This window comes from Salvia splendens, chromosome 15 (genome assembly GCF_004379255.2).
Source record: "Salvia splendens isolate huo1 chromosome 15, SspV2, whole genome shotgun sequence".
NCBI classification, from domain to species: Eukaryota; Viridiplantae; Streptophyta; class Magnoliopsida; order Lamiales; family Lamiaceae; genus Salvia; species Salvia splendens.
Window position 1 is genome coordinate 21,471,521 of NC_056046.1, and position 18,161 is coordinate 21,489,681.

Genomic DNA, 18,161 nt, shown 5'->3' on the forward strand with positions numbered 1-18,161 from the left:
TGATTAAAAGAATTTAATAAATAGACGAAAACAATTAGGGTTTCAACACAAGTTGGACCAACAATTAATATCCAAATAAATAACCATGAGTTTGATATTACCCAACAAGAAATTCAAAGTATCCATTATCCTAACAATTAAAGTTGTCGGCCCAAATAAAACATAATTAAACGAAACGTCACAGCGGAAACGACCAAGAGAAAGAGTGACGTCATGTGTGAAGACACAACGACACTCAAGGTTCAAAGACAACAATAATATCTTAAATTCACTTGCTCAACACCACCACATCCTCGTCGCCGCTCAACCTGCACATAAGGAAAACACATGCAGGGCTGAGTACTATAAGAATACTCAGTGGCTCATGCCGAAAACATTTTCGATAAAGAGTAATTTATCATGCCATTCACAAGTAACCATCGGGGTTTAGCTTTAGAAATGCTCGAGGCACTCAAAATCATTTCCATTTAAAACATCGACTGATCAGTCATTTTCCCATAGACGTTAGCCATATCTGCTCATACATGACTTGGAATGTGGCCACAAACCAAGCCACTAGACCGGCCAGCCCGTACGCTAGCACACAGTCTACCATTGGTGTACACTAATCCAAGTAGGGTTTGCGGCCCTACGAGGACCCGAATTCGATTTAAACAATATTGGCCAGAGCCACATCAGATAGGCACGTTAAAGCAAAACACGGCATGATAAACACATTTTCATTCTCATAATAAAACATTTAGGACTTTTGTCCTTTTTTAAAAAGGAAGCCCACCTCAATTGCTTAATCCAAAACTATTTTCTTTCCTTTGCGTTCACGATTCCCTTGCGAGATATCACCTTTAGAATTAAAATAACACATAAATCAACATACTTTTAAATTAAATAAGTAAAAATGCATGCATCCTAAGCGAAGTCTTTTATCTCGATTTATCTTGGTTTTCGATTATTCGGCGGCCGCTTACGCCCCTAATTTCCTCCGTTGGCTCCTCGTATTTTCTTAACGATATCGAAATAAAATCCCCTAAATTATCAAAGTGTGTAATTAAATTATCGCAAGCATTTTCCCCTCGAGCTATATTTATTTCGGACTTAGGATATAATTATTCATTCGTTGAAATATTCTGAAATTAATTAAATAATTCATCACTATTAATTATCGGCCCAAAGATTTATTGAAAACACTCAAAGTTTAATTATTTCTCCACCTTATGTCTCCAATTAAATTAAGAAGCCCCAACAAATTAAATTGGAGCCCAACTAACCAAATCCTACCATTTAAATTAAAGAGGCCCAAACAATTAAATGGAGCCCATAAATTTATTAAATCAACAAGGCCCCAAATCATTTTAAACCCAAGGCCCAGATTTTTAAAAAAACAAAGGAGCCCAATTAATCACCATCATCTACACGTCTCTCTCTTTCTCTCTACCTATCTCTCTTTCTCTCTCGCCAGATCGGTAGGAATCCTCCATCCGTTCGTCGCCTGCTCCGATTCGATCCCAGTTCAGAACCCACGACTTGCCGGAGGACGTCGCCATCGTCGCTGCAGACCGCACGGAGCTCGCGTTGTACCGTCGGGAAGAGCTGTTGCCGACCGCACCGCTGCTCCGTCGTCGTTCGCTGTGTCAGGCCGCAGCATGGGACGCAGTGCAGTTCGCAGCACACCGCCGTCACTATCATCCGCCGTCGCTGCCGGGAGGCGCTACCTCCGGTCAGTCCCCCGATTCAGCCCCGATTTCTCCCCGAAGGTAAGTTCTTTATTTGATTTCGTGAGTTAAAGCGTGTTTCTTTAGTTTAGTTTGCTTCGATTCATTCGATTAGGAGGTATCGCAGATTGTGGCAACAGTAGGATGAAATGTGTATGGATGCAGTAGAATGAAATTGAAATTTGGATGGGAGAGGTGTTTACCTTCAATTTGCAGACGGATGTTGAAAAAAATGGTTCTTGAATCTCCGTCTCGGCCTTATTCAACAATTGCAATGAATTGGATGAGTTGATTTAGAAAGCCCCAAAAACGTGTAACAGAGATGGAGATGGAGTTTGCAAGATTACCTTGGATTGAAGTTGAAGAGAAATCCTTGTTTTGCTACAGAGATTGGAGGAACGAATGGTGCTGCAATTATTATAGAGGAGTAGAAGATTTGGTTGAGAGGTTGGAGAGATTTGGGGAGTGGGGAGAGATTCAAGAGAGAGAGGGGCGGTTTCAGATCGTGTATTGAGGGGTTTTCTATTTTTTTTTATTTGGTATTTTATTTGTAGATTACGGAGGATGAATATCTTTTCACGGAGGAGGATAATCTTTACATAATCTTTAATTAAATAACATTAAAGCGGATTGATGATCAAATCTTTATTTATCACGGACTGGATTTTTATATTAATTATTTAATTTTTCGGATCCAACACGGAATTGAGTCCAATAAATATTCCTCACGGACAGGAATTAATTAAATTCGCGCAGTCATTTATTCCACAAATCTCTAGTCCAACAACAATTAATTCACCAACAATTAATTCTCGGACATCACAAAATAAAAGCATTAATACAAGTACTTTAGGGTTCGAAAAGTGGGGCGTTACAATTATTGACAGCTAAACCACCTAATCTTCCAAACAAAAATTTCTTTAGACAACCATGGACGCTTGAGCTTGATACGCATATGTTTTTAACATTTATTCGTCTCAAGGAAACATATCCGTGGTAGGGCACAAGCCTTCCGCAAATGGCAATGAATGAAGCCTCAAAAATACTCGCCAAAGAGTTTGGTGTTCAACTCACGTGTGACGAGCTCTTAACACAACGTGCTCAAAGCTTGATGCAACACTTTCAATGAGGTTGTTGCAACAAGTGCGCGACTTGGGACCTTAAACATAATATTAAAGGTTTTCGATTTATACGAAGTAACTCCTTTGTTTTTATTTTAAATCATAGCGAGACCAATCGTCGGGGCTTACTACCATAGTGACGAGCCAAACCACAACATATCTGTGGTAGGGCTCAAGGATGTCAAAACGGAATATGATATGGAGGTCATCATTGCGTCAGACATCCCTTTTGATTTTGGCATATATAAAACGAGTATACGTTTTAGGATCAGGTTAGGGAAGAATCCTTTGTATATTATTCTCTCTCTTACTGTCACGGCCGCCCTTACTAAGGATAGTGAAGATGGGGAAACGTGACGAGGGGAGGGACTAAGGAGCGGGGAAGAAATGGGGGACACAATAAAAGTTGACACTTAATGCAAAAATTTGATTAACATCCAAAAGGAAAAATACTTTAGTCTACAAAAACATTTTAGTTTATCAAAAGTAAGCAGCGGAATAAAGTCTCAAAGTATTTGACACAATACAGTCATACGAAGTAAAGTAAACTCTTGTGACATCAGTTTTCAAAAGTAGGAGCTGAAATAAGTTATCAAAGAGAGTCATAGGATGATGTCTATGTATGAAGACACAACGCATCCAAATTTCCTAAGCCGACTCAACATCCATCGCAACACCCCGCTCAACCTGCACATAAAGAAAACATATGTAGGGCTGAGTATTTGATATACTCAGTGAACACACGCCAAAATATTTGATAAAAGTTATATCATCCATACCATAGTGAACTCGAGTTTTAACATTTTAGAAAAGAAGTATCATCGAGTATCACAAAAACATTTTCATAGCCTGGCCAGGCAAAACAATCTCCCCACTTTCTCAACAATCAATCATTCACATCCTCTTACCATAGTGCGACGAAAGTGTGGCCACACTATTCGCCCACGAGACCGGCCGACTAGTAAGGACGGCTCACGATCCCCTCTGTGTACACAGCCTGATAGGGTTTGCGGCCCTACTCAGACCCGAATTCGTTTATCATAGCCCTATAGCCTAATGGAGCGAACTCACAAACTAGGCATCAAGCACAATCTCAACATAGCCCTATAGCCTAACGGAGCAAGCTCAAACGAACTAGGCATCAGACAACAATCTCAACATCAAAACAATCACGGCATGACATAACACTTTAAACCACCTTTATAGCTCCACAATCATACTTTTGAAACGTAAAAGAGTTTAGTAAAAGAAAGCCAACCTCGATTGCTTACAAACACGGTTCACGACTTTATTGAAATCCTTGCTCTTCGTACCCACGTACGCACAACAACCCTTATCAACATCATAATCACATAATACAACACAATCAGTTTTCTATCGACACATTACTCATGCATGCCCTATCGTTCCTTTCATCGTTTTCTTAGATTGTCCATCCCCAAACGTTCATCAACAAAAACGAAATGAACACTCAAGCATACATCAACGTGTAACACATAGCCACATCATATGATATGTTTCTTATTCACACATGTATCATTTATTCACTCAAAACTTGACAACAAGTATTATTTTAACATGACAGAAATCTGGCAGAATTGCACAGTCGTTTTGTAGAAATCATTAAAAATCCATCCGACCTCCGTTGGGGCTGAAATTTTATCACAACATACACACATCAAATATCATCCAGTTAAAATTTCACATCAAAATCACATTTTAGGTCGGTCAAATCAAAAACAAAACTTACTGGACGAGAATATAAATTCTGACAGAACTGCGCAGTTAACTTTAAAAATTCATTTAAAATTCATCTTTCGTCAAAAGAGGCTGAAATGTATACAAAACACAGAAGACATCTCAAATTTTACTCAGTTAAAAATTCGTGTAAAAATAAGATCGTTTGGTCGGTCAAACACACGTCGGAATCTACTGCCCGAACACCATAGTTTTTATACTTCACAAATTCGAATTAGGGTTGATCTATCATTCATCAAAACACATATATTCATGCTTCCAACACACAATCATGCTTCAAAAAGATCTCACAACCAAGTTCTCATATATTCACATATCACTCACCAACGAATCATCCACAACCTCACACATACACATACATAAACGCATATCCACATACTTTCTCATGCAAAACATCAATCCCAACCGATTAATTTTTAGATCTATGATTTCTACACTCACTATATGCATGAGGGAATCAAGAAACATGGGTTCAATGGAAAGGATGAGAAAGAGAATTCAAATATACCTTTCTTGTTCAAAAACAATCGGTAGGAAAGATAATTGATGCGATTCTTCGATGAATCTTGAATTTCCAACTCCAAATTGATGCAAGAACAAAGGATTGGTGAAGAATTGGTGGAGAATGAGAGGGGGAGAAAAAAATCGTGTGGGAGAGAGGAGAGAAAGAGAGCGGCGTGAATAATGGGGCTAGGGTTAGGGTTCTTTTAATTTATAGTCTAGGATAAATCCCACACTTAAATAAAATAATTAAATTATGGGGAATAAAATAAAATCCCACAATTAAAAATGAAAGTAGGCGTGTGGAATGAGAGAGATCAAGGAAAAAAAATACTTAAATCCTCAAATCAAATAGGAATAGGATTTAAATTTGGTAAGACATGGTAAGATTTAATTGGATTTTAAATCAAGGAAGGTGACAAACAAGATACCAATTAAATCCACAAAATAATTCCTTCTCCTAATTACTAGGAGAAGTCGAAAATCTAAAGGGATGGCCAATGGGTCGAAAATCATGTAGAATAGCATAGGGATAATTTGGTTTGGATTTAATTTGGATAAATCTCCCAAAGCAATTAATTAAATCCGAGAAGAAAATATTGTTTCCAATAAATAGAAGGCCGAAAATTTCAATAGAATGGCTAGAACAATTATGCATGATCCCATTTAATTTAATTACACATTGGAAGCTTAATCACATTAACTCACATAACTCACAACAATTAATTTCACATAATTAACTCAAACACATAGAGACTCAATTTCCACAAAAGAAATTCTTATTCAACTTCCACATTAATAGAAATAGAAGTCTCAAAATTTCGGGGTGCTACACTTACTTTACTCTTTCTCCACTTTAACTATTTTATAGTATCAATTTTCCAAATACGAGTGTGAAAAAAAAAGCGTCTCGCTTATACTGGAACAAATGGAGTAGTAACAAAAACATTCTTTCAATATAGGAGTCCATATTTTTAACTATCCGTGCATTAATATTGCTATTGTGGCATCTTTTATTTTCCATAAATAAAATAAAATAAATATATTATGATTTCAAAAACTAGCACACTTATAGTAGTAGGAATGGTAAAACTAAGTATGATTTTGTAAATTTTGGCAGATACAGAATTTGTATTGGGATCGGACGCATCATAATAAAAAATTAAAGTAAATAATATAAAATAAAATAAATATTTATATATTATTTTAATACTATATTAGGGATAACAGGAGCTGCTGTGCTAGAGGCTATTGTATCTTAATTCTTCCAAATTGTATTAACTTTTTTATTTTGTTAGGTTAGGTCATCCACAACGTTGTTCCTATACCGTTCCTAAACTGTTCCTTAAACTACTATTTGCAGGCCCCACTGTACTTTTTTACTCCATTCTTTAACTAAGGAACGGAACCTGCAATCCTCAGTTCCTTAACTGTTCCTTAAATTACTATTCATTCAATTTCATTTTTTTTTTTTCCAACTCAATTCAATTAAAAAACACACTTTAATAAAAAACAAACACACTTTATTAAAAAACACAAAACATTAAAACAAAGTTACAACTTAAACTTAAAAAAATAAAAAGTACACACTTAAAATCCTAAAAAAATAAAAGTACACAATTTTAATAATTTCATCCGCCAAAGTTTGCCCAAATGTGCTCAATTAGATCCTGTTGGAGTTGGGTGTGGGCGCTAGAGTCGCGTACACGAATAGATAACCGTTCTTGTATAGACAGATGCGCTCCACTTCGAGGCGGACTACTTGCGGTTGAGCTTCCGGGGGATTCGGGGTCGAACCAATTTCCCGCCTCGGGTCCTTCGTCTTGGACAATCATGTTGTGCAAGATTATGCACGTATACATGATGTCGACCATGTTCTCCACGAACCACGTACGAGCCGAAGCTTTGATGATGTTGAAGAGCGCTTGGAGAACCCCGAACTCCCTTTCCACATCCTTGCGAGCAGCCACCTGCTTCTGCGCAAAAAGAGCCTGCTTTGGGTACGCAGACTCATTGCACGTCTTCGCGAAGGTAGGCCACTTTGAGTAGATGCCATCGGCGAGATAGTACCCCATTTTATAAAGCCGGTTGTTGGCGACGAAGTTGATGGCCGGCGCTTTACCATCCAAAACTTCGGTCAAGAGGTCGGACTGGTGGAGCACGTTTACGTCGTTGTTCGACCCGGGGACCCCGAAGTACGCGTGCCAGATCTAAAGGCGGTAGTCGGTAACGGCCTCGAGTATAACGGTTGGGTGGGTGCCTTTGTGGCCGCTCGTGTAGGACCCCTTCCACGCCACCGGACAATTCTTCCATTGCCAGTGCATGCAATCGACGCTGCCGAGCATCCCGGGGAATCCGTGCACTGTTTCATGAAGGTCGAGCAGGAACTGACAATCGGTCGTGCTTGGCCGCCGGAGAAATTCGTCGGTGAAGGCTGCCCGGACGCCTTTGCAGAATTTGAGCAAGCACATTCGCCCAGTGCTGTCTCCTATGTGGAGGTATTCGTCGAACATGTCGGCCGTTTGTCCAGTCGCAAGCTGGCGGATTGCTGCAGTACATTTCTGCAGCGTCGTGTGGCTGGGACGGCCGACCGCGTCGAACTCTTCCTGGAAGAACTCTTCCCGGGCTGCCAAAGTATTCGCGATGTGGAGAAATAACGGTTTCCCCATGCGGAAACGGCGACGGAAGTAAGTATCTCCCCAAACCTGGTTATCGCAGAAGTAGTCGCGTACTAACCTTGCGGCGGCTTCCTCCCGGTTACGATGGATGTACGTACGGGAGCGTCGTTGGGGCGGCTTCTTCCGCCTCCCGTCGTCGATCTTTTGAAGTGATTGTTTCAATATTTGACGCATTTGTTCAAAAAGATCCATTAGTTTGATTAAATTTGAGAGAAGAAAAACAGAGTTGATTTGAGATGAAAATTGGGGTGGAAATTGAGAGGATTTGAGAGGAATAGATGTGTGTTTGTGAGTGAAATGAATATGAAATAGGAGTATTTATAGAGTAAATAAATTAAAAAAAAAAATACAAAACGGATAAAAAAACAGTCACAATACCGTTGCAATTTTTTTTTATTAAATTCGAATTAAAAAAAAATGAATTATTGCATCACCGTGACGAAACCCACTCGCGGGGCAGCGAGTGGGCGTCACGCGTGCGCTGAGAGCCCGCCTCGGCGCGTGACGGAACGTGTCGTGCCGAGTGCCGCGGCAACGACACCCGGCACGGCATAGGCACGGAATGGCGACGACACGGCGGCTGCAACGCGTGCCGCCGCGGAACCGTTCCTCCGGAACGGCATAGGCACCGCAACGGCACAGCGTTGCGTGTGCTCTTAGAATTTGCAACCAAACAAGTCGACTAATTATTGTATAAATACTGGTTTATCTACGCATTTGGGGGTCTAACGAATAGTCAATATTTACATTTTTAATCCCCAAATTCTCTCATTACTATTCCGTCTAGGGTTCTCTCCCAAATTTTCTCCTTTTCCTTTCGCAATTCCCCATTTCATTCAAGGTGATGAAAAGGATCATTGCTTCAGCTCCATTACAATAATTTGTAGCCAGGTTTAATTCTCCTTTTCTCCTTTTTTTTGGTTTGTGATTCCTTCAATCCCCAATCATATATGTCAATTATGCGCGCGCCGAATGTCTATTTACTTATTTAAAAATATTATTATTTTTCTTCTCATAGCTGCTTTGTGCTTCAATTTGAGAAGCTAATTGAAAGATATGATATTAATATATATTCTGATCAGGCGCATTTGTAATTGAGCATGGTTGTACTGAATTTTATGAGTGTCGGATTTCATGTAGTTTTATTAATTGCAGCTGGGGTATGACATGTTCTTTCTTTTAGGATTTTTGGGGGAAATGGGTATTTTGAGATAGGTAGTTGTATAATAAGTGAAAATTAGTATCTGCTTTAGATTTGGAGTCAACTTTGACTGATTATTGAAGTTTTATATGTCTTTCAAGTTGGAGGAAGCATTCATGTTAGTAAGAAATAATGTTTTTTTTAAAAATAAACTTTTATACTGCAAATAAAAATAATATCTGAAAACTTTGGATTTGTTTCTGGGGAATGGTGTTCATACTCTATAAAGAAACAGCATCTCAGTCCACAGAAGTGGAAACTGAAAGTTGAATACTTAAATTTTGGAACAAACACCCTCTAACAGTCTATTGGTTTATTTTAATATTTTGAGGGGTAGTTTTGTTAGGCTTTTTGTCAAGATTGTAAAGTAGATGATCTCTTTGTATCTATCAGTATTTCTTTTGCATGTGTGTGGTATGGTGATATTTGTTTATCGTTACTGCTCTTGATCATTTATTTAGTTACATGATCTTTGATTCCTTGTCATTGTAGGAACGGGTGATCCATAATGTCTGAGATAAAGTCATCTGGTAGACCATTTGATCAATTATTGGAGAAAGTATTATGCATGAATATACTTTCTTCCGATTATTTTCGTGACCTGTTGAAATTGAAAACTTATCATGAAGTTATTGATGAGATTTATGTTACTGTCACACACGTGGAGCCATGGATGACTGGAAACTGCCGAGGGCCTTCTACTGCTTTCTGCCTTCTCTACAAATTCTTTCTTATGAAGCTCACTGTCAAGCAAATGCATGGCTTATTGACTCACCCAGATTCTCCTTATATTAGAGCAGTAAGAACCTTTCCTGGTAGATAGGACATAGAAGATTTTCCTATTTTCTCTTTTAAGTTGTTTACAGTTATTGGTATGAAATGATTGATGTTTCCTCGTATATCTTTTTTCAGATAGGATTTCTCTATCTAAGGTATGTAGCCGATCCAAAGACTTTATGGAGTTGGTGTGAACCGTACGTAAAAGATGATGAGGTATGCCATATATGCCTTGCCCTCTTGATTCTGTAAAGTTTTTTTTATTATGAACTGGTTTCTTGAAGTTGGTTTTATGTAGTTTGAAATGACTATAATGTGTTAGAATTTCAATGGGCATGCAGAACAGGTGCTCTATCATAATACTGAATTACTGATCGAGCCAGCCAACTAGCTTACATGTCATCATAGTGTTTGTTATAATAACTTAATCTTTAATATATTACTCAAAGCGTCGGAATTTCCACGCTTAGAAGTTAACACATGATTATAATTTAGGCAAACAAATATAGCATTCACAGCACATTTCTCCAGACATGTAAAAAAAGAATGAAATATGTGATTTTTTTTTACTTCAAAGAGATTCAGCCTGTTTTTCCTGTGGCATATTCTCATATAAAACCAGGCACTATGGTTTGCATATTTCTCGGAAATCAGTCTCCCTTAATGAATACTTTCTCTTATGGTACTTTTTGATATTTCCACTATTATTTTGATGTTTTTTATTTAACAATTTTATAAGTTATCGTGCTATCTCTCACTGACTGCAAGGGAATCTATGATCGTTCTCTATGGGTTATGTGTGGATGATCTCTTGCCTATATGACTGGAATTTCCTGTTGTGTCTGATGCATTATGGCCAGGATGGAACAATTTTACAATTCATCAGTGGTGCATTGGCATGATTCCCTTCAGGTGACCTGTTATGTGGGAATTTAAAAAATATCTGGCCAAGGTTTTGTTGTATATATATGATAAGTTATTCATGTTTTACTATCTCGCTTTTCTAGTTCTATCTCCACATGGTATCTCATTCTAGATTACATAGGCTGTTGCGTTAGTCATATCTGGGAACATTTCCTGAATAAATTCTCAAGTTGTCTAGTGGCTTCCGAGGGAGCTTTTTTTTATGTCAGCACCATTATGTTATTAATTTTCTTTTTTTTTCACCGTCAACTTGTATCCATTGAACATCACTATATTTTATGTCCATCTCTTAATTCCAGGAGTTCTCTCCTGGTTGTAATGGCCGTATGACAACAATGGGTGCGTATGTGAGGGATTTGCTTCTTGGACAGGTTGTGCATCGTCTGCTCTTGCTTTGATTAAATTTTTGAGATTGTTGCTTTTGTACCATCTGCATCATTGTCCTTTCTGATAAATTGTTTTCTGCATGCAGTACTATTTTGACACACTTCTTCCTCGTATTCCGGTGCTGGTATTGCGCACTGTTGTAGCCAATCTTGAAAACATGAACCTGCCATCTAAACACTGTGGAGTTACTGGTGAGACCACTCGTGGAAGTGAAGAGACTGCAAGAAGACCACCTTCTGTCAAGGCTGCCCTTTCTGTCTCTTTCGGTCAACGTGCCCCTCATCGGACTATAACTAGGGATTCATCTCCAGCTCGGCGTACAGCTAATCATTCTTATGATCGAGGTAATGAATCAAGACGATCTCCCCAAAATGGTGATCTATCTGATCGGGATCATCCTGGAAGGGAGAGAGACAGGGGCAAGGACAAGGACGGCAACCGTGATCAAGACAGAACCAGGGATCGGCGGTGTAGAGACAGGGACGATGAAAGGCGAAGAGAGCCGGAAAAAGGTAAGGATAGGAGACATGATTATGACAGAAGATCCCGAGACACCTACAGAAGGAGTTATGATAGGAGGAGCCGTGAAGACTACAGGAGAGAAGGCAGTTCTCGTCAGAGCAGAAGTAAGAGTAGGAGTAGGAGCAGGAGCCGGAGTCAAAGTCAGAGCACCCGTGAATATGGCAAGCGTAATTTAAGTGGTCACAATCCATTTAGCCATGAAAGTAAGGAGAAGAGATCTGCATCAAGTAATCTGGCTGAGCTCAAAGATCTGTATGGTGTATCAAGCAATCAAAAGGAGGTGGCTGAGGCCTCGGAGGGTCGCCCTTACAGGCCCAGTGGTACCGAGGAGGTGATCAGACTCGGTGGTTCATCATGGAGGTAATGTGATTTACTTGCAAACATCAACTCTCTCCTGTGAAGGAAATCACTTTCAGTTCGATATTCGTTGTTATGTTATCGCCACTGATTCATGACCGAGAGGTATGGCAAGAGTTTGATGCATAATCAAGCAGTGTGTAATGTATTCGTGGCGTGATTAGCAAATGAAAGGGGATATGGAGCGAGAGATCTTCGATTATGACGATGAAAATATTTGGTAACGTTCTTTCTCAGATCTTTGCTTCTTGTAATTTCAACTACTGTATAATGTGCAATCAGTTTGAACGATGCTTTGTTTTTTTAATCTACATTTGTGGTTCTCTCATTGCATCTCTTTTGGCTTTAATGACCCTGCAATTTTTTATTAATTAGTTAAATCTGTCTGCCCTATTAGTTTCTCTCAATGAGTAATTTAATTCTTCATCGTTTCTCACCTTCTCAATTTTTTGGCTACCCTAATTTAATGATTACACAGACTTTTAAATCATCTCAATTTAAATTATGTGGAGCTGTAAAAGAATGGTGGAGACCGGAGAGTTTCTGGAGATTAATTTATGAGTAAAAAACTAAATCTCCCTCTCTCTCTCTCTATATATATATAAAGGAAAGTAAGAAAAAGAGTATTAAACTTAAGGTTCGCATAATACACTCTTAAATTCCTAAAAATTCACAACTCTGCAGATCAAATATTAACACACGACACAAACAGAGCTGGACGAAATATAGTTTAACCCAAACCAAACCAAACCAAACCAAACCAAACCAGTAGCATTTCACGTAATTATGTATATTAAAATAATAAGATAATCAGCAAACTCCCTTGGTCTTTTTCTTGTGATCAGCAACCATTTTCTTCCAAGCATCAGTGATCTCCCTCTGCACTTCAAGAGCAGTCTTCTTCACCACAACAGCATGTTCCTCGTCGGTGGTGATCTTCTCAGTGACCCTCGACGGGATCGTGTCGAGCTCGTGCATAATCTTCTCGATGTCCAGAACAAGCCTCTCTGCCAGAGTCCGCGAGAAGTCTTCGCGTATGACAACGCGAAGCACGGTGATGTGCTGCGCGTCTGGCGGCATTGTGTAGGCGGGGATTATCCACCCATAGCGTCGGAGCATCTCAGAGATTTCAAACTCGTTGTGGCGGCTGTTGTCCTTGAGGCTGAACGCCACCAGCGGGACACCGTGGTCCTTGGACACAATGGTGAATCGCCCTGTTTTCTCGAGGCCTTCTTTTAGCACCATCGCATTTTCTTGGCAGTTTTCCATTATGTTGCGGTACCCCTGCATTTTTATTTTTATTTTAATTATGGTTTCTATTCTCGTTTTGTTGTATTCCTACTAATAAATGTTGAGCATATGTAGCGATTGATTGCTTTACCTCATAACCTAAGCGAATGAGCTGATAGTATTGAGCAATTATTTGACTGGACCCTGCAAATTTTTGAAACATCAAACTTAGTTGATGAACTTAACTGTATATAATTGTTGTCCAACCTTAATTAGTACGAGGCCTATTGGGGGTGACCCAAAAACAAAGTGGATAATGTCAAACTACTGGCCTTTCAGTGAGATATATTACCTTTGGAGAAGTTGAGGGTGAAGGTGGGCTGATCTGATCCGAGATAGTTGATGTGGAAGATTAGCTCATCGGGCAAGTCGTCCTTGGTCCTCCAAATGGCCCACCCGATACCGGCATACACCAACCCGTATTTGTGCCCGCTCACATTGATACTCTTCACCAATGGCAATCTGAAATCCCACTCCAACTCCGGATACAAAAACGGAGCAATGAAGCCACCACTAGCAGCATCCACATGAATGGGGGTGTCCCATCTGCCAAGAGAAAATAGATTGTTATGCAATAAATATGAAAATTTTGTTTCCGGCACGAGAATTTATGCAATGTTGTTTTGTGAGTTAATGAACAGAGAGTAAAGTAAGAGAAAAAAAAAAGTAGAGATAGTGTTGTTTCTATTTTAGGAAATATTTCATATTTAATGGGAGAGCCCAAAAAGAAAACGTTTCATTTTTAATGGGACAGAGAATTAAGGTACCCTGTTTGTTTGTTCTTCTCGAGCAAGAGGTTGTTGAGGCGCTTGACGTCCTCGAATTCACCGTTAAGAGTAGAGCCTAAGATGGCAGCGACACAGATGGTGTTCTCGTCGACCATCTCGACGGCCTTGTCGGGGTCCATGACGTAGTATCCCTCGGTTAGCTTGACCTCCTTGAGCTCCACTTCGAAATAGCGGGCGAATTTCTCCCAGCAGACTTGAACGTTGGCGCCAGTGACGATGTTGGGCTTGTCGTGGGGTTTCCCGAGCTCTTTCATCTTGTTCTGCCATTTCCTCTTGAAGGCCAGACCGGCCAGCATTATGGCTTCCGAAGATCCCACGGTTCCCACTCCCACCGCCGTCTCGTCGTCTCCCAGCGGTGCGTTGAATAGATGCGCGATCATGTTCACGCACCGGTTCTGCTCCAACACAATATTCAACATTTGTCATACATATAGGAGTATATGGTATCCCATGACCAGAAATTATTGAGAATATAAACTCATTCAGTCAATCATTGGAAGATACTTTTGGCACGTGATTTAAGAAATTATTTAAGAAAATTAATAAAGAAGTTAATGAAACGTGGATCTCATTCTTTGTGTATTAATTTTATAGTAGTAGAATCTGAATGTAATGAATTGGTAAATTATATAGAATCTGAATTTTAAAAATAGGAAGAAAAAAAGTGTAAATGTGCCTTAATGTCTTTAATTGGTGAACAACCTGAAATGGCTTAACATGTGAGGTTTTGGCAACGGACTCTTATTTCTATTTTCTAAAGGGAAATCCTTAAGTCGAAGGGGACTGGGTAGGTGTGGATGGACCATGAAAAATTAAATTATTAAGTGAGATCTAATTTGTAAGGCGTGTATAAATTCTTTTTCATATTTTTCTACATTTGACACATTTATTGTTTTGTAATGACTAACATATTTTTGGATCCATCATCCCCACACTTGACACATTTAATTTTTAAATAAAGCCAAAACATCCTATACTCTATCCTGCTTGATGGAGGACAAATGTTCAGTTTCTTCCTCACCTTGTTGGCCCAGCAGCGTTTGGACCACTATCTAGCGTGTTCGAGATTGTTTATTGGTTAATTAGGCAAAAATATCATTTTTTTACCATAAATTATTAGTAGCTCTATCTGAACATCATAATCCATCCGTCCAAGAAAAATAGTCTCATTTTATTGTTTTTGTGATATCATAAAAAATAGTCTCATTTTAAAAAAATATAAAATTTCTCTCTCATACTTTACTTACTTTTCCTTCTTTCTCTCGTATTATATCTACTCCACTTTGCAAAAGTAGTTCACTAAATAAAAAACCATTTTGTAACTTTCTTGGGTCTACACGTAGTCTAATTTTCCACATTTATTAAATGACAATCAAATGGTGTATCTAAATAAGGTAAATTAAATAATGTTAATCGGTATCATGGAATGTGATACCTACCGTCCTCGAGGAGTTATTGGTCTTAGTTTGATAAATTGTAATATATACACATATTCTATTCTCAAATTTGTGTAAAGTGAATTTATTAGTTAAATATATTGCCAAATAAATGTTAAAAGAAACCGATTAGCTGAGTGATTATCCACTTGGCGTTCGTTATTGTCGGACTTTCAATACACACTACATCTACATATGCATAATATACTCTAATTAAATGATTAAAATATGCACTTCTCTCTCCTTCCCATTAGAAATAAAACGTTTTCCTTTTTTAATTTGTCCTATTAAATATGAAACGTTTTCCTTTTTGGTTTATCCTATTAAAAATGAAATGTTTCTAAAAATAGAAGCAATACTCTCTCTACTTTTTCTCTCTCTTCATTAACTCATAAAACCACACTACATAAAATCTCGTGTCAAAAAGTAAATGTTGCATATTTAATGGGACGGATGGAGAATATCTTTTCTACTAAACTAGTGTGACTGTGGGGAGGTGGTAACTAATCGGAAGAGTGGCGTGTTCAAATTGATTAATACGGAGTAGTGCAATGAAAAATAGCCACATTTGCTATCCACATAAGATTTTTTTATTAGAATTAAAATTTTGTAAAATAAATACTATTAAACTATTGAAAAATTATTAAAATAAAGAAACTGAATAATATTTTAATATTAATTAGAGTTATTAAATTATGTATGTTTACTAAAATAAGTTTGTTTGCATAGATTTAGTGAAGAAAAAATATAGTAAATGGATTCATTATGTAAATTTGAGTTATTAGCAACATCGCATATACAAGTAATCAATCAACTAAAAATCATTCGTATGAATGATATCCATATATATTTCATCAATCAAGATGTGTCAAACAAGTTGAAAAGTAAGATAATAGAAGTTGAAAAACATGTAGATCCAAAACATATTTCAACATAATTAAGAGTAATAAAGTAAAAATGAAGAAATTGGGGGAGGATGGAGAAAAATGACTCGCCTGTAACTCGGTGGTGACGGGGTATTCATCCATGTCGACGTAGTTTTTGTTAATGGCGGTCATCACCAGCTTGTCGCACTCCGGCTCCATCCACGTGGTGACGAAGGAGGCGAGATTCAGCCTCGGATTTCCGTCCAGCATCAGCTCGTCGTTGATGATCTGGTACGCCGCTTCCCTGGGGATCGAATTCTCCGACATCTTATACCTAATTTCGCATAAATTTGGGGAATTAGAATTTAGATCCATCTAATTTGAGTTTGAGTTTGAGTTTGTGTATTTTACCTGGGGAGAGAGTGGCGAACATATCGCGAAGCGAAAGTCGAGTGGACTGAGACATCCGACTGGGAAGCGGCCTTCGAGAGAACCATGGCGAAATCGGAAGAAATATCAAACAAGAGTGGAGACTGATTACTGATTAGTGTGTGTGGATGTGCTTGTTATACTAATTGGGGAGTGGTTGGGTAGCTTTTATGCTTTTTCATTTTCACCCAAACAATTTATAAAATGGATATTTGCATCTAATACAATGAAACTTTAAAAAAGTTAAGTTTTTCCCATGAACTTTAAAATTAGCAAATAATATTACGAAATTTACTCTGGGTTTGTTTTTTCCCACGAATAAAAAAATTCATGTTATTTTAATAGATTGAAGAACAATTTTGGAGGGTGTGCTTCGAGAAAAACTATCTTCAAAGATTGAAAAACTTGAAGTTCTCTCAAAATTGTTGTCGAGAAATTACGAAAAAAAATTCGTATAATAATATTATTTGTGAGAATTTTTTCATTTGTGGATATTATTTGTCAATTTTAAAATTCGTAAGAAAAAATCCAACTTTTTGAAAGTATCGTGATATTAGATGTCAATATCCCTTGTTACAGATGCATTGCATTATTGTAGTGGTGAAGTAATATTAAAATTAATCTCTAAAAAGAATAGTATAGGAGTGTGAATTTTGGCTCCACCATCATTTGATCTGTCAGATTTCAGTGGTGAGAAATTTATGGTTATGAAGACTTGTAGTATTAATTTTTGTCGCCATCAAAAGCAATGGGAAATGTTTGATTTGTTGGCTTTTAAAAAAAATGTGTTGATTGATTAATTAATTGAGATGGGAGTTTGGTTTAATAGAGTGGACACGAGTCATGAATGTGATCTTTCGTAAGCATTTACAATGCCGTAGTCAAAATAGGATAAAACGACTCGTCCGAACTTTCAATTTTTTGATTAATTGCTTATGCCGATATAGCTCAGACAAAATCTGCAACATCATATAATTCATCAGATTGAAATTGGTAATATCATCAAATTAGTTGAGTATTTAGAATAAGTTTACCAAAATAAAAACATATTCGAAGCATGTCCGTAATCGTTTGCATATAATTAGGACGAAATAAAAACATATTCGAAGCATGTCCGTAGTCGTTTGCATATAATTAGGACGAAAGAAAAACTGATTAAAATATATTAAGATTAACTATTAAAGTGCGAAAAGCTTATCAATAGCTAGTTTTTCATTTAAATTATTTGATTGAATCGCTGTCTTTATATTTAACGCATATCGAGTGAAACCAATAATCGAAACCTGGAAATATCTTATTTGTAACTTTGATTACTAGTTGAGCAGTCTAGACGCGTTCTCACAAAATAAATCAATGTTGGAATAATTGAGTGAACAATTACATAAAGCTATCTGTGATGATTAATCGAGAATGACGA

General features: G+C 37.9%; 2 protein-coding genes across 3 annotated transcripts; one reads left to right on the forward strand and one right to left on the reverse strand.

Annotated features, from left to right (window-relative positions):
- Positions 1-8,508: 8,508 nt before the first annotated feature.
- Positions 8,509-12,263, forward strand: LOC121768858 (pre-mRNA splicing factor SR-like 1). 2 transcript variants are annotated; one of them, XM_042165445.1, is made up of 5 exons: positions 8,509-8,658; positions 9,461-9,767; positions 9,881-9,961; positions 10,969-11,040; positions 11,142-12,263. In XM_042165445.1, the coding sequence occupies exons 2-5, from the start codon at positions 9,477-9,479 to the stop codon at positions 11,940-11,942; spliced, it is 1,245 nt and encodes a 414-aa protein (XP_042021379.1). In that variant the 5' UTR covers positions 8,509-8,658; positions 9,461-9,476; the 3' UTR covers positions 11,943-12,263. The 2 variants fall into 2 exon arrangements, with proteins under 2 accessions (XP_042021379.1, XP_042021380.1); XM_042165446.1 differs by lacking the exon at positions 8,509-8,658 and adding an exon at positions 10,606-10,657 and having other exon boundaries at positions 9,753-9,767.
- Positions 12,264-12,547: 284 nt separating this feature from the next.
- On the reverse strand, positions 12,548-16,910 carry LOC121768857 (glutamate decarboxylase-like). The gene is made up of 6 exons (XM_042165444.1): positions 16,727-16,910; positions 16,445-16,649; positions 13,993-14,408; positions 13,518-13,771; positions 13,317-13,369; positions 12,548-13,219 (listed from the first exon to the last, which is right to left on the reverse strand). The coding sequence occupies exons 1-6, from the start codon at positions 16,810-16,812 to the stop codon at positions 12,746-12,748; spliced, it is 1,488 nt and encodes a 495-aa protein (XP_042021378.1). The 5' UTR covers positions 16,813-16,910; the 3' UTR covers positions 12,548-12,745.
- Between the last annotated feature and the right edge of the window lie 1,251 nt (positions 16,911-18,161).

Coding starts and splice junctions, on each gene's coding strand:
- LOC121768858 (XM_042165445.1), top strand. CDS start 9,477: ATGTCTGAGATAAAGTCATCTGGTAGACCATTTGATCAATTATTGGAG. Junction 9,768..9,880: donor ATTCTCCTTATATTAGAGCA/GTAAGAACCTTT, acceptor ATCTTTTTTCAG/ATAGGATTTCTCTATCTAAG. Junction 11,041..11,141: donor GGGATTTGCTTCTTGGACAG/GTTGTGCATCGT, acceptor TTCTGCATGCAG/TACTATTTTGACACACTTCT.
- LOC121768857 (XM_042165444.1), bottom strand. CDS start 16,812: ATGGTTCTCTCGAAGGCCGCTTCCCAGTCGGATGTCTCAGTCCACTCG. Junction 16,650..16,726: donor GTTCGCCACTCTCTCCCCAG/GTAAAATACACA, acceptor ATGCGAAATTAG/GTATAAGATGTCGGAGAATT. Junction 13,370..13,517: donor CACCCTCAACTTCTCCAAAG/GTAATATATCTC, acceptor AAAAATTTGCAG/GGTCCAGTCAAATAATTGCT.